Raw genomic sequence first — 17,130 nt, 5'->3', positions numbered from 1 at the left:
TTTTGGATATACAAGTTGCAAACTTTCTAATCCCAAGAACCCATGCAAAAATCTATTGTTACTGGAATAGGGATTGAAGGAAAAACTCTCTGCCCTTGGGAAAGGGTAGGAAACCTTTTTGGGCCCAGAATCTTACTTCCAATACTAAGCAGAGGTCTGCTGCCACTGGAGAAGCATCAAGCACCTGACAATAGAGGTCTATCTTGTATCACAGACATGCAGTCATTATTGAAAGCTGCAAATTAAACAGAAACACTGAAAAATCTCCTACAGCACTCCACCTTTGCTTTTGGCACACAGTAAAAATATTCCACTTCTGGAAGAATTCGAACCCTATGCAACACTAAAAATCATAATAGAAACAATAAAACCCAAACCCAGCTCAACTCCTGTCTAGATTAATTTAAATAAAAGAAGTGGTATGCCCATTTCTATTAATAAATATTGCTTACCTGAATCTCTACTGTTCTTATATACATACTGTCTAGCATTCAATGAAAAATTATGAGATACACAAAAAGCAAGAAAGACTAAACCATTGTTTTATCAAGAGATAAAGCAACCAAGAGAACCAGAGTCAAAGATAAACCAGATATTAGAAATAACAGACAGGGAGCTTGGAATAACTATGTTTGATATGTTAAATGATCGAACGAACGAAAAGATAAGCAACATATATAAACAGATGGGGAATTTTCTCACTGAGATGAGAATTATGAGAGTCAAAGAGAAATGCTAGAAATAAAAAACAGTATCAGAAATGAAGAATTCCTTCCCTAGGTTCATCAGAAGATTAGACACAGCTAAGGAAAGAATCAATGATTTAAAGATAATGACAATAGAAACTACCTAATGGAAACACAAAAGAAAAAAAAGTAAATAAAACCAAACAGTACGTGTAAAGAGTTTTGAGACAACATATGGTCACAAATCATCTAACACATGTGTAATTAGAACCCCAGAAGAAGAAGAGAGAGAAACAGGAAGGAGAAATATTTAAAAAGATAATGGCTGAGAATTTTCTAAAATTAATGAAAGCCAATAAGCAATAGATCCAAGAATCCCCAAAACCCCAAAAAAGGTTAAAGACAAAAACCAACACCTAGATATATTATAATTAAACTGTTGAAACAAAACATAAAAAGAAAATATTGAAGGCAGCAAGAGGTAGGGGTTGGGAAGAGTTTAAACACAGAGGAACAGAGACAAAAACTGAGACAAGAACCCTTCTTAGGAAGTATGCAAGCCAGAAGACAATGAAGCAACATCTTCAAAATACTGAAAAAAAGAAATGAATTTTTAACATTTTAGGTGAGATAATGGAACTGTGGAATTATATATTTTTTCTCAATAGCCTTTATACTAAAGATTCAGGCTAGGGATTGTTTCACACGAACCAGAGAGGAGAGCTCACCTTGTAGATGAAGGCAGAGATAAAGCAAGACTGACCATGAGTTGATGACGATTGAAACTGGGTGATAAGCAGATGGGAATTCAGTGATATTCTCTCTACTCTCATAAAATTTTTTAAATTGCCATATTAGAAACTTTTATAAAGAAATGGAAATTCTAGAATATTTTTTATTTGAGTACAGTTGACACACAACGTTACATTAGTTTCGGGTACACAACATAGTGATTCAACTTCTCTATACATTATGCTATGCTCACCACAAGCATAGCTACCATCTGTCACCATAGAACACTATCACAATACCATTGACTGTATTTCCTATGCTGTTCTTTTCATCCCCAAGACTTACTCATTCCATAACTGGAAACCTGGATCTCCCACTCCCCTTCACTTATTTTGCCCATCCCTCCACCTCCCCTGCCCCTCTAACAACCACCAGTTTATTCTTTGCATTTAAGAGTCTGTTTGTTTCTTTCTTTTTTTCTTTATTCATTTGTTTTGTTTCTTAAATTTCACATGTAAGTGAAATCACACAGTACTTGTTTTTCTCTGACTGACCTATTTCACTTGGACCCTCTGGGTCCATCCATGTTGATGCAAATGGCAAGATCTCATTCTTTTTATGGCTGAGTAATATTCCACTGTGTGTGTGTGTGTGTGTGTGTGTGTGTGTGTGTGTGTGTGTATACATGTATATATTAGGATGAATATCCATTCATCTATGGATAAGACACTTGGTGATTTTGCTTTTTGGTTTTCTATTCATTTGTTTTGTTTTTTAGATTCCACACTTGATCTTAGCCAAAAAGCCAAGAAGCAATTATGTTTAAGATTCCACATATGAATGAAATCATATAGTATTTATGCTTCTCAGTCTGACATTTGACTTGGCATAATACTTTCTTGGTCTATCTATGTTGTTGCAAATGGAACAATCTCATCCTTTTATGGCTGTGTAATATTCCATCACACACACACACACACACACACACTACATCTTCCCTTATCCATTCCTCTGTCAATGGACACATAGGTTGCTTCCATATCTTGGCTATTGTAAATAATGCTGCAATGAACATAGAGGTGCATATATCTTTTCCAATTAGTGTTTTCATCTTCTTAAATACCCACCATACACAAAATAAATTCCAAATGGATTTGAGACCTAAGTGTAAGACCTGAAAGCATAAAAATCCTAGAAGAGAAAACAGGCAATAATGTCTCTGACATTGGCCACAGAAACATTTTTCTAGGTATGTCTCCTAATGCAAGGGAAACAAAACAAAAATAAGCTATTGAGGCTACATCAAAATAAAATGCTTTTGCACAGGAAAGGCAACCATCAACAAAACAATAAAGGCAACCTACTGAATGGGAGAAGATATTTGCAAATAATATACCTGATAAGGGGTTAATATCCAAAACATATAAAGAACTTATGCAACTCAACACCAAAAAACCCCAAAAAATCTGATTTAAAAATGGGCAGATGACCTGAATAGACATTTTCCCAAAGAAGACACAGATGGCCAACAGACACATGAAAGGATACTCAACATCACTCATCATCAGGGGAATGGAAACCCAAACCACAATGAGATGTCACCTTACACCTGTCAGAATGGCTGAAAGCAAGAACACAAGAAACAGCAGGTGTTGGTGAGGATGTGGAGAAAGGGGAGCCCTCAGGCACTGCTACTGGGAATGCAAACTGGTGCAGCCACTCTGGAAGAGTGTGGAGGCTCATCAAACACTTAAAAACAGAATTACCATATGATCCAAAAGTGGATTTTTTTTTAAAAAAAGAGAAAAAAGTGGACTGAAGAGATGAGTGTATCATAGCTCATATCCCACCAGGTTTCTCTGATTTTTTTCCTCTAATTATCTCTTCCCATGGCCTTTGATTCACAGTGGGGTCACAGATCTCCAAACTGGGGTCACACAGTGCAGTGCTGCAGCCACAGCCACCCTCTCCAGGGACATCACCCCAGCAAAACCTACCAGTGCCAAAGCTCTCTTCTCCACACAGAGAGCACCGTCCCGAGTCCATCAGATTGGAGAAGAATCTCCATCCCGCTGGGGTCTCATATACAGGGACCTTCATTGATTTGGCCACTCTGAAAAATTAAATTCAAGGCAACAGTCAATTCATATATCTCTTCTCCTTTCTTTTCTCAGCACAGAAGGAAGTCTTTAGAATTTATTAACTCCATAACTAGATTTCAGAATATTCTGGACAGTGTTGACATTTTTCAGGATGTTAAGCCATAAGGTAGAAAATGATAAAGAGTCTATTCCAGTGGTTCTCAGTTTTGCATTCCCCATAATCTAGAAAATATTAAGTTAATGTAAAAGATAGTCTCACATTTATGTTTCCCTTCTATAAAGGTTCCTTTATCTTCATGGTAAGATCCCACTTGGGGATCTCAGAATCTAAATTAAGAAGGAGTTTGGAAACAAACACTTTGGAACATTGTTTGACAGTATCTACTAAAGATGAATATATGCATATCCTATGAACCAGCAATTCAACTCCTAGAAATTACTAATGACGTGTAGTGGACACTGTGGTATATAGCTCTGCTTCGCTGCCAACACACACACACACACACACACACACACACACACACACACACTAGGACTTTTAGGATTGGAGCCCTCATTCTACCAGCATCTAGAAATGTTGATGGCTAACAGCTCACAGATGTGGCCCCCACTCTCTACCAAAGAGAGATGTCACACTCAAAATCATGCTTCCTTTCCTGGGTCAATCCATATTCAATGACTGGTAAATGAGGTCTGATTAAGGTCTAGCCTCCTTGCCGCTATTCGGCACAACTCTGTGGGACCATTTCAGCTCTAGAGCTCCTCATAGGTTGGCTGAGACCTTTGCTGTGACTACACTGCAGTCCTAACTTCTCTCGTCGTGTCCAATTCCCCTTCCTCACTCCCTTATAGGTACTGATCTTAAAGACAGCTTTGGCGTTGATGGTAGAAAGGAATGAACTTCTTGCAAGCAAATCTCTCTCAGGGCTGCTCCCTGGGGAACCCAGTGTGTGACATTACCCAACAGAATATACACACAAGATTTTACCAAAATGATCATAGCATCACAATTCATAAGAACCGAACAAACCAAAAGTCTACTGAGTAGAATGGACAGATGATTTGTGATATAAAATGCACTACCATGAATTTCATCGAACAAACTATTGCCACATGCAACAACTTGCATAAGTCTCACAAACATTACATCAAGTAAAAGCAACTGGGAGCAAGAAAATATAGACTGTATTGTTCCACTTAGATAAACTTCAAGAACAGCTAAAACTAATCAGCTGTCACAGTTCAGGCTCAGAGAGGATCACAGAGGTCAAGTGTTTTGTTTAAGCTTTCACAGAGGTAAGAGGCAAAGATAGAATTTGGACCAGTAAGATTTAATTTTTCAAAGGCTGTAAGTGCTGGAGGTGGCCAGGGAGAGGAACCAGTGAGGGCCTCCTGGCGAAGAAGAGGAAGAAAGGTGCACAGAGGACAAAGGACACAATGTAATAATGATTTCTTTAGGTTTGTTTTGTGGCCAGCTAAAGAAAAAAAAATCTAGAAACTCTTGCCACAGGAAAGCGAACACCTTTCCATAATATCCAAATATAACTGATGTGTTCAGGATCTTGAAAAATTGTATGCTAAATCTCTTTCAAATTTGCTTTGAAAAGAAGCACTTTGTAGATGTTTGGGTATTACATCAAAGGTTCTGTTGTTATTGTTGTTTTAATGGGCTAAGAAAGATACCCAATCGTACTTATATCCTGGTAGGAACAATGAAATAAATCCTCCCCAAATTGTAGATCAAATGTAAATTTTCATAGCCATTAATTTCATTGTCAGGAGCTGAAGGAACCAGGAATAATTCACACAGAAGCTTTCCAGAATCAGCACCTAGTAAACCCTAGGTCAAATTAATTTAGCAAATATGAATGCATATGAGTACCAAATAGAATGTGCAACATGGAGTAGATGTAAGGGTAAGAAAAACGGCAGAGAGTGTGGGGACATATATTTTCTGGCTAAAACATTCTTGTAGGTTGGAAGCCAAGTTGGCAGATCTGAAGGGAGGAGAAAGGATTTCCCTTGCTCCCACCCTTCCCAATTAATCACTGTCAGGAGGTCACCAGGCTGAGGGCTGAGGCTGGATTTTAAAGGACCGTATACTTCTACAACTGTAAACCCCAGTTGCAGCTATGCAAGCTAAGATAACAATATGGGTAATTAAATTCCGGGATCCTGAGCATTCGCTGATTGTGCCCTAAAGTCAGAAAGGAATTCCCCTCCCTCCTCCCTCTACTGGACTTGGGATCCATCCCAAACACAGCGTTCAGCAGATACCATGCTCTAGACTGGTTTTTGGCAGGAGACCCCCTGGAGATTTTCTGAAAACTTAAAATGAAGCTGCTCGTGCTGAGGGTCTTCACCCCTCATGAGCGCTGGCGCCACGTGTTGGAGATGAACGTAGAGCTCACGTCCTAGGAAGGACCAGAGTATGAAGAAAAAGAAAGAAAATCAGCCCAACTACAATTTTCCTGCAAGTGGGAATTGAGTTCTGGTAGTTAAAACAACAAAAACAGGGGCGCCTGGGTGGTGCAGTTAAATCTCAGCCGCTTGGCTTCAGCTCTAGTCATGATCTCAGGGTCCTGAGACTGAGCCCTGTGTGGGGCTCCACGCCCAGCATGGAGTCTGCTTGAGATTCTTTCTCCCTCTCCCTCTGCCCCTCCCCCCTCGTTGTGTGCGCGTACGCTCTCTCTCTCTGTCTCAAATAAGTCAATCTTAAGAAGAAGAAGAAGAAGAAACAAACAAAAAGAACCATGGTGGATGTAACCTTCTCTGTGATTTTTTTGTTGTTGTTTTTTTTTTTTTTGGGTTTTTTTTTTTAACATTTTTTTTATTATGATATGTTAGTCACCCTACAGTATATCCTTAGTTTTTGATGTAGTGTTCCATGATTGTTTGCGTATAACACCCAGTGCTCCATGTAATACGTGCCCTTCTTAATACTCATCACTGGGCTAGCCCATCCCCCACCCTCTCCCCTCTGAAGCCCTCAGTTTGTTTCCCGGAGTCCATAGTCTCTCGTGGTTCATTTTTAAACCTCTAAAAATGTGGCTTCAGGTTGGAAACAGACTCAACCTATCTTCCTAAAGTTTCTCTCATGAAAGTCACTATAAGCTCCTAATAACTGGACCATCTCTTATTTTTCAAATATGCGCTCTCATTTTTGCTGTTGTTGGCAACTCTTGAGTTCTTCTTCATGCTTTTCATTTTACCTGGATTAATCCTTTCCAATCTCTGGTCAAAATCCTTCATGTTGCTTCAAGACCTATCTTAAATGCCCTGCCACCATGAAGCCTGTGGCAAAGGCTGCTAGGTAACCAATAAACCCATCTCTTCTCCTGTACACACAACTGGACTATACTTCCCAACCTCCCCCCCAGTTAGCTGTGGCCACGTGGTGGAGTTCCAGCCAATTGGTACTTGAGTGGAAATGACATATACCCGTTTCAGATCTGGCTATTAAAACTTCCCATTCTCCATGTTCTTTCTCCTTCTGCCAGCTTACAGTAGACAAGCCCAGCAAACCTGGAAGCTATACATTGAAGACGGTAGACCCACCGTATGGAAGGATCTAGGTCTCTAAATTGCCTTTTGGAGCAGAATCAACCACCAATTAGGAACACTTGTTTTTAACTTTTAAGATTTTTAATTTATTTATTTGAGACAGAGAGAGCATGAGTGGGGGGAGTGGTAGAGGGAGAGGGAGAAGCAGACTCCCCGCTGAGCAGGGAGCCCGATTAGTCAATTGAATATCCTCTTTCATAAAGTGCCTGTTGAAGACTTTTGCCCAAGAATTTAAAAAAAAAGTTTATCTGCCTTTTTTACTGATGTGTAAGAGGTTTCTTTAAAAAGATTTTATTTATTTATTTGACAGAGAGAGAGAGAGAGAGAGCACAAGCAGGGGGAGTGGCAGGCAGAGAGAGAGGGAGAGGCAGGCTCCCCACAAGTCAGGGGGAACCCGATGTGGACTTGATCCCAGGACCCTGAGATCATGACCTGAGCCAAAGGCTTAATGGACTGAGCCACCCAGGCGCCCCTGTTTTTAACTTTTGATGTCTGAGAATATTGTATTGTAGTAGCAGTTCCATTATCTTAATCAATATAACCCTCCCTCTTCATTACAAACAATCCAAAGTAACCCTTCCTGCTACTATGTTTCCTCTCACTTGGTATAGGTCTTCACGTTCATGTTGTCATTGCGGACGCTATCACATCCTTAACACTTTTCTTCCACACACATATGCACACTACTATCACTACCACTGTCTTAGAAGTTCTTTGAGGCAGGAAGTACATCTTACCTACTGTTATAGCTCTTCAATGTTTAGGGTAATATCGCACCGTCAGTTTTACCCTTAATAAATTCGGTATGATTTCAGTTGACTAATATCGATTATTTAAGGGGTGTTATTGGATAGCAGGGGGCAAAGTATCTCTATTTTATGGTCTTTTTTTCCTTGTAGTTTCCTAAAAATATAACTAAGTCATTTCTGCATGTTTTTAAATCTATTTATTTTAAAAGATTATTTATTCACTTATTTGAGAGACAGAAAGTGAGTGGGAGGCAGGGAGGGGCAGAGGGAGAGGGAGAATCCCAAGAAGACTCTGTGCTGAGCGTGCAGCCGCACAAGAGGCTCAGTCTCACCACCCTGAGATCACGAGAGTCAGGTGCTTAACCAACCGAGCCACCCAGGCATCCCACCATGTGTTTTATTTAAATTTGTCATTTTGAGAAAGAGAATTTCACAAGATGTTAATTAGCAGGGCTATCAGGATGAGACCAAGGCATTTCTTGGAAATAAAGATCTCATAGATTTAGGGCAATGACTAACTGAAAATCAAAGGTTTGAGGAGCAGGAAAATACATTTTTCTATTTCACCACTCTGGCCATCACCCTACTCTCATGTGATCAAACAAGAGAAGAGATACAAAAGCATCCTAACAGTGCCCTAAAAGCTCACCAAATTAAGGGGTGCTGCCATAGCCATCTTAGTGCCTCCAGCACAGTGCACAGCGATGGTCGTTCTTCAAATATCTCTTAACCTAATCACACAATACTATATCATTATGTTGATACACTCTACTGGAATACCAATGATTAATGACTCTCTTTTAGCACGTGAGAGAATAGCCAAATAAAAAATGATTGATTACATCAAACATATGAAGCAAACCCAGCTGCTCTTGGAATCCTACTTCAACAAAGCTACAGTAGACTTAAAGAGAACAAGATCCAGGATCCTCTTCTTTTGACTTATCTTCAAATGTCCACTTTCTTGAAAGCCAAGCAGGGCTCATGACTATTTTCTACACACTGAACTCTTAGCCCCATTTTTAAAAGCCCCCAATAGCAAAGAGTAGAAGATATTTGCATCACATACACTCAACAAAAGACTTATATGCAGTTTACATTTTAAAACTCTTATAGAGGGTGCCTGGGTGGCTCAGTTGGTTAAGTGACTGCCTTCAGTTCAGGTCATGATCCCAGAGTCCTGGGATCGAACCCCGTATCAGGCTCCCTCTGTTCTGCAGGGGGCCTGCTTCTCCCTCTCTCTCTGTCTGCCACTCCCTCTGCTTGTGCTCTCTCTTTGTGTCAAATAAATAAATGAAATCTTTTCTTAAAAAAAACCTCTTATACGTCAGTAAAAAAGGCAGATAACTTTTCTTTAAAAGTCTTGGGAAAAAGTCTTGAACAGGCACTTCGTAAAAGAGGATATTTAATTGACTAATTAGCATATGAAAAGATGCTCTCTATCAGTAAAGATTATGTAACTGCAAATTAAAACCACAATGAGATAAGACTACACACCCATAAGACCAGCTGAAAAGAGTGGTACTGCCAAGTGCTGGTGAAGATAGGGAATTCACGAATTGCTAAAGAAATGCAAATCAGTACTGACTGTGGCAGATTTATTTATGTGACATTTTTACACAAAGGAGTAGCATAGAAGAGAGAAAATGAACAAGCTACCACTACACAGAAAGACATGAATGCATCAAATAAATATAACATTGAGGTAAAGACGTCAGCACAGAGGAATATATACCATAGGATTCAATTTACACATAATTCAAAGTAGACAAAACTAATCGCTGACTTTGGTCTAGACAATTATTTCTGGGGTAGGACACAGAAAGCACAGGCAACAACAGCAAAAATAAACAAGTGGGACTACGTAAACCAGAAAGTTACTACATAGCAAAGGAAACTACCAACAAAATGAAAAGACAACCTATGAAACAGGAAAAAGTATTTGCGAACCCTATATCCAATAAGGGGTTAATATCCAAAATACATAAGGAACACCTACAACTCAATAACAAGAAAACAAACAATCTAATAAAAAAACGGGTGAAAGATCTGAATACACATTTTTCTGCAGAACACATACAAATGGCCAACAGATATATGAAAAGATGCTCAATATTACCAATCATCAGGGAAAGGCAAATGAAAACCATAATGAGATATCACCTCACACCTGTTAGAATGGCTATTAATAAAAAGACAATAGATAAGAGCTGGCAAAGATGTGGAGAGAAGTGAACCCTTGTGCACTGTTGATGGGAATGTAAATTGGCACAGCCACCATTGAAAATAGTATGGAAGTTCCTCAAAAAATTAAAAAATAGTTATCATATGATCCAGCAATCTGACTTCTGGGTATATACCCAAAGCAAATGAAAACAGGATCTCAAAAGATAATCTGCACGTCCATGTTCACTGCATAATTGTTTACAATAGTCAAGATATGGAAACAGCCTACATGTCTGTCAACGGAACAGATGAATGGATAAAGAAGACGTGGTGTGTGTGTAAATATATATACACTGACTATTATTCAGTCATAAAAAAGAAGGAAATCCTGCCATTTGCAACAACATGGACGAACCTGGAGGGCATTCTGCTAAGTCAAATAAGCCAGGCAGAGAATAAAAAATACTCTACGGTATCCCTTATATACAGAGTCTAAAAAAAAGTCAAACTCACAGAAACAGAGAATAGATTGGTGGTGCCAAGACCTAGGGGGTGGGGAAAATGGGAAGACATTGGTCAAAGGGCACAAACTTCCAGTCAAGATGAGTAAGTTCTGAGGACCTAATACACAGCATGGTGGCTATAGTTAGCAATACATATTGTATACTTGAAATTTGCTAAGAGTAGCACTCTCATAAAAAAATAAGTAATTATGTGCTGTGATGAATGTGTTAATTAACTTGACTGTAGTAACATTTGTGATAATCATTGGTGATGAAGTCAGGGTAGCGGTTATCTCTGCGGAGGGAGGGAGGAAGTAGAAATTGAAGTGGAGAACAAGGGAGATTCAGGAGTGCTGTTTTGTTACTTGATCTAGATGTTAGTTACATGGGAATGTGCCCTTTGTGAAAAGTCCTTGAGTGACTTAAGAGTCGTCCTTTTCTTTATATACATTATACTTGCACAAACATTTATTTAAAAGAAAAAGCCCACTGTAGTATGTATGACTAAGTACATGTTTGAATTGGCTATGTTTACCTAATCCCAAGAAATAAACTACTGAAGATGGAGTTTAATAGCATTCTGAATATGCTGGTTAATGTCTAGCAGACATTTCACAAAACTGCCCTCGAATTAGCCCTTCAGTATTTTCACATCGATGAGTTCACTCCCAGATCCCTTCTTTGAAGTCTGGACCTGCTGGCTGGAGCTGCTCTGGGGTAAGTCTTGTGTGAGTTTGCACTTTAAAAGCACTTCTAAGGCAGCCTACTCAACTCACGAATATGAATTAGGCAGAATTCAGCTAGGCCTTGTTTTCTAATAGCCATCTTGAGGTCTACCTTTTTCTTTTTTTCATTTAGTAAATTGTTACTGATTGCGTTTGAGCTACTATGCCAAGCACTGGGGATACACACGTGGCCCCTGCCTTACGTGACTTATGGTCAAAGACTAACCAACACATATACAATTGTTATTGGAATGTTCTATGAAGGAAAGACTCTCAGGAGTTGGAGCTGGAGGAGAACTTTAGATAGTTAGGAATGCCTAAGAAATGACATTTGACCTGAGATCTAGAGAATGAGTACTAGCAATCTAGGTGTCTTAGATGGGGTTCCCTAGAGGCAGGCCCTGAGACACAGATTCTGCTCCTAGAGATTTATCAAGGAGACATGGGTAAGGGCTGTGGGAGTAGGGCAGAGAAGGGGAGGGAGCCAAGCAATAGTGTGATCTCAGGCACAGCTGTGCAGAGAGTAGCTTCAGCCAGACCCTTCAGCGGAACTCTGGATTGTAGGCTTTGTCTTAGAGTTGTCCTGATCCGTGACAAGCTTGCTAGTCTTTCAAACTCTCACTTAGAGCTTTTGGTTAAAGGCTCATGTGGGACTGTGAGAGGAGGGCTTAAACTCACAGGCATTGAAGTCTCCTCTTAAACTCATCTTTGGATGGAGCAACTCACACTTTCAGGTAAAATAAATATAAAATGGGAGGCTGTCATAATAAGATGATCACAAACATTTTTCATCCACACATATAATAAACTTGAGCAAAGAGCTGCTTTTCCTGATCCCTGCAATATCTCAGCTTGGTCTAGACCTCAAAACTTACACATTAAATAACACCTTCCTTGCCTGTCCTAGGTTGTAAAGATCAAAATAAGACAGTATATAACGAAAAGAAAGGCCTCTAACAACTACAAAATGCCCTACAGAATTACCACTTGACCACTGTAATTACCACTTGACCACTGTCTTTTGTATTGGATTTTTCACTTAATTCAAAGGGAAATGGATACTTCGTTTAAAGAATATTTACAGGAGAAAACAAACAAACAAACAAAAAATTGCATGGTCTCATGTTCCCTTCAAACTTCTACATTTTGGCCAACTGTAAAACAAACAAACGTAGACCCCAAACCCAAGGGCTTTTGCTGCTCTATCTAGAAGCTTCTGCACTTTCATTTTAGGTAAGTGTGATGGCAGAAAAATAGGATCCTTCTTTATCAGATTTTAAGTTTTCTTAGGAAACATAAGGCAGGCATATTTCTGAGGATCTTGACATCATTTAAAAGAAAAAATTTTGGCTGTGGGAAATTGACCAAAGATCCAAGAGAAAAATATGTAAAATTGAAACAATCACAGGTTTACCCTCCTAAGCTAGGAAATTATCTGGAACCCTATGTCTGGGAATTAACAAGTGTCTGTTTACAATCTTGATGCTTAAGCACTTTGATGTAAACTGTTTCTGGTTCTAATTATTTTCAAAGAAGAAAAATTGTTGAAAGGCTAGGGCTGGTGAATTTTAAGCCCCAAGAGTTCCAGCTAAGCTGAGGGATAAAGAGACAATTGTCAGCGGTCCTTCAGATTCCAATGAGATAGTTCCCCAACAGCAAAAAGTGAATTATCTTCTTATCTTTTTGTTTTGCTTTGAATTTTTGGTTATGTAGACACTTTACTGAAGCTTTTTTCAAATGCCTATATAATACGCTTGGAAGATTTAGAATCAATTCACTCACTCCTATAGACAAACGGTAATAAGAAATGATGTGACAGTTCAAACCCAGGAGATAACGTATCTCAGCAACAAAACCTCTCTTTCTTAAAACCGTTTCTTTCTTTTGTCTTCTGGATTCAATTAGCATCTTTTCCTGGAGGGTATTATACAAATCTTATTGATCCTATGTCGTAAAACAGGAGAGAAGGGACATCTGGGCTTGGACATTAAATAAATACACACTGACTGTAAATGGATACTCATTCTAAAGGGAGAAAAAGCCCAGGGTAAACTAATATCTGTATAATGCTGTATCACCATTCTGTGGATAATACCATGAGCAGAGGTAAACATTGAAATAAGAAGGCATCATCAGTTTTCCCAAAGCATACATCTGTTCCTTGCTCTGGTGTTTCATACTGGATTCAGTTTCAGCATGCCACAAGGACTTCAGTGTTTGTCCCCAGTGCTCTATGAGCCTAAGTTTGACCCTAAAATGATTAATTGAAATCTTTTCAGTCTAAATTTGATAAAAGAGTTTTGGCAATCTATCTCCACAGGTAATATGAGAGGGAGAAGGAAAAGAAGAATGAGCAGAATATTCCACACATTGGATCTAAATATTAAGGAAAAGATTGATAAATTTAATTGCATTAAAATTTGTAAATTTCTGTCAGTCAAAGGCACCAAAAAAAAGGAGGTAAGTCATAGACTGAGATAAGATACTTGCAAAACATAAAACTGAAGGATTAGTAGCCAACCTAAATAAAGAAGTCCTGTAAACCAATATGAAAAACTCAGCTGACCTAACCAATTCACAAGAAAGAAAGATTAATTGGCCAATATGAAAATACACAGTAAATCAGGGAAATGAAAATTTTAAAACAGTCAGACATAATGTCATATTCATCGTGTAAAAAAAGAAAAAAGAAAAAATCTAATAATACCAAGTGTTGGTGGGAACGTCATAGGAAAATGGAAACCCAAACACTGGTGGCAGAATTATAAATTAGTACACTCACTTTACAGGGTAATTTGAGAAATCCTAGTGGAGTTAATCATACCCTATGATCCAGCAAGCCCACCTCTTGGTATCTGTTTTTGAGAAACTGGTATAAGTGTGCGCAAGGAGACATGGTCCAAGGATGTCTATTACAGCACTGTTGGTGAGAGAGAAAAAGAACAAAGCCAGAAGTACCTTAATGTTCCATCAGTAGGGGACTTGACAAACTGTGGATTGTTTATACAGTGGCAAATAAACAGCTGTGATTCAAGGGCCACAATGCATAGATTGCAAAACAAACAAACAAAACAACAACACACACACACAAAGAAGAAATTAAGTATGTATTTGTCTTACAATATTATCTTAGATCCCTGGTATTCCAATTACTATTCTTCCCTCACTAGTTTAAATTGAAAACCTAGTGGGATATCATTTCTACTTCTAATAATAGGTTTCAGACATTTGCAACTCTGAAGAATTAATGGGACTAAATAACTAAATGAAAAGTCCCTATACCATCAGGTTCAGAGAACCACCCAGAACCTGCCAGTGCCACCAGAACACAGAAGAACTAGGAAGACCTTCTTGTCCCATAGCTATGCCTCTGAAGGCAGAGAGCAAGCCCATGTACACCAGCTGTGGCCTGCCATAATTAATTGGCCTGGGCATTTCCCAAGATTCTTAGCCAGGGCTTTCCACTTGCATGGACAGAACTCAAAACCAGCCAACCAAACTAACTAACTTCCTTCCTTCCTTCCTTCCTTCCTTCCTTCCTTCCTTCCTTCCTTCCTTCCCTCCCCACTTCCCTCTCCCTCCCTCCCTTCCTTCCTTCCTTCCTTCCGTTTTTAATTAAGAGATGGTGCTTATACTCTGTAGTATAAGCATTTCTCCCTCCCTTTTCTCTTGCTAACCCATCCGTCAACGTCACAGAAAAGAATTCACCAGTTCTGCATATGGTTCTTAGTAGAGATTGTCATTTTCAGCTTACTTTAGGGAGTTAGTTCTTGGTTCTTTGACAGAAGGAAGACAAAGAACCTTCTAGACCAAAGCACTGAAAATTCCAGGAGGAGATGCCTGCTCAGAGACACAAAGACCTTTAGATTTGGTGGGGTTCCCTCTGGGAATGTGAGCTCCAGCTGCCCATGCTGGTTTTGGAATACAACAGACCACACAAGTCATTCCTCAGGCGGTTTATCTCATGGGGAACTCTGACCTGTAGCCTAATGGATGACCCAGGTTGCTGTTTCCTAGGAAGCCAGAACCAGTCATCAGGCAGCTCTCTCTAAATGGGCTCTGAGAAAATAAGCATTCATCAGGGGACACATCAAGTAGACATAGGCAGCCACCCACTTAACAAGGACCCCATATTCAAGAATGCTTTTATCTTTCCAGGATTCATTCCTGGAATCCAGAGACCCAGAGACAGAGCTGGGTGGACAGGGCTCCCTGGCAGGAGCCACGACCTTCAGAAAAGGCATGTGGCCAGCACACAGACTCCTCTTACATGAATATAAAATGTAATGTACATTCCAAAACCAAGTCTTTCAAATACCAATGGAAGCAAGTACATGAACCCCTTGAAAGCTCAGGATAAGATTAAGTTATGGTGGATGAATTTCGAGAGGGAATGGCATACAAAGGGTTGGCTGAGAACTGATTACTTAAGTCCTAACCAAGTGTGTTAGCTTACCAAGTTCAGTGCTCTACGTTTTTTGTGAACAGGTAGGAGATTATGGTAGAATGGGCCTCTCTTTCTTTTTGTGGGATTTCTCAGAACTACAGACTTATTTTACTGTAAAACTTCAAAGAGAGAGTAGGATACCCATTACTCATATTTACAAGAAGCACCTCATGGGGCTGACGTTTCGTTTGGCATCTGTTGGAAAACACCAGTCGAGATGAATCAAGAAATATATTCCTTACATGACTGTCGCAGGGGAGTCCTTCAAAAGAATTTATTCCCATTTAACACTTTGGAAGAGCAACGGAGAAGGAACATGTCAAATAGTCTTAAGTCACGTCAAGGATTCACAGCAAGATGCCTTTCCCAAAGAGGCCTGAGAGACGAGAAGTTGGAAAGGTATCCAGGGAAGCAGAGACACTCCTCCTTCAGGTCCTGGATTGCAAGAAGGTCTGAGCTCAGCAAGAGGGGCAGCCCAGGGCCATGGCCAGTGGGTGTGGTAGACAGCAGGGCTCTGCGGTATCTGAGCGAGTCATGTGCCCTTCCCCTGAGCAGTCTGGTCCTGGGGTTCAGTCCCCAGGGGGCCAGTGGGGAAGAGGAAGGAGGAAGGAAAAGCAGCTGCTTGCATGTAGGGTGACCCATACAGTGCCGGGCATAGCTGACATGAACTCTCCCTCAGAGAGCCTGTTCCTGGTCATCTCTGGGGGATGGAGACCAAAATAGGTTGGCGAGAACACAGGGTTCCTGAAACTAATTGGAAAAGCAGAGACACCCCAGGGAAATAAGAAAGCCACTCAACGGCCTGGTCCCCCTTCTCAGAGTTTGAGTCTCGGGGATATTTATTGTTTATGTGTGTGGATCCATTCTGTGTGAAGGCCATTGGGGGCTTAGGAGAAGCTTCATCACAGAAGAAGGGCAGGGTCAAGAGAAGACAGAATGGCTTCTAGGCACTGAAACCTCTGCAGCGGTACAATCTTGTGTGAAGAACAACTCTCTTCAGGTCAAGATCCCACAGCCTACAGTGAAGGCATGACAAGAGATGAATGGAGGAGCTGGAGCACCACTCTCTGTGTCACCCCAGAGCTATGGTCCCAGAAGTGCCTTTTTGCTTAAAAGCACACCCTCTTTAAAATCCAATCATTTCCAGCTGTCAAAAGTGTGGTAGCACACTGCTTTTCTTAGAAAAGAGCACTTTCATGCTGTCTGCTGAAACACTGTCATAATATATATTCAAATGTAGGTATCCTCAATATGAACACTGCTCCCTTGGATTGTGGTGTCCTTACACAGTGTACATCCTGTGCAACTGTATGCAGCAGGGGTCCATCAACCTCACCTGAATTTAGGCAGCATAGAAGCAACTGCTGTTAAGTCTCTTAACCACATTCCTGGTGTAGCAAGGCGTAGGTCATACCCTTTTCAATGGTCATATGACTGAGAGTAGACCTAAAAGCCT

General features: G+C 40.0%; 1 protein-coding gene across 1 annotated transcript in view; it reads right to left on the bottom strand.

The window, feature by feature from the left end:
* Window positions 1–17,130, bottom strand: part of PGM5 (phosphoglucomutase 5) — a 188,368-nt gene that overhangs the window by 66,795 nt on the left and 104,443 nt on the right. Inside the window, exon 7 of the mRNA XM_034646746.1 lies at window positions 3,416–3,531. Coding sequence (XP_034502637.1) covers window positions 3,416–3,531 — 116 coding nt within the window. The remainder of the gene's footprint in view (window positions 1–3,415; window positions 3,532–17,130) is intronic.

The sequence above is a fragment of the Ailuropoda melanoleuca genome, chromosome 17 (assembly GCF_002007445.2).
Source record: "Ailuropoda melanoleuca isolate Jingjing chromosome 17, ASM200744v2, whole genome shotgun sequence".
NCBI lineage: Eukaryota > Metazoa > Chordata > Mammalia > Carnivora > Ursidae > Ailuropoda > Ailuropoda melanoleuca.
Note: the sequence above shows the minus strand (reverse complement) of the source record. Positions and strands in the feature narration are given on the sequence as shown.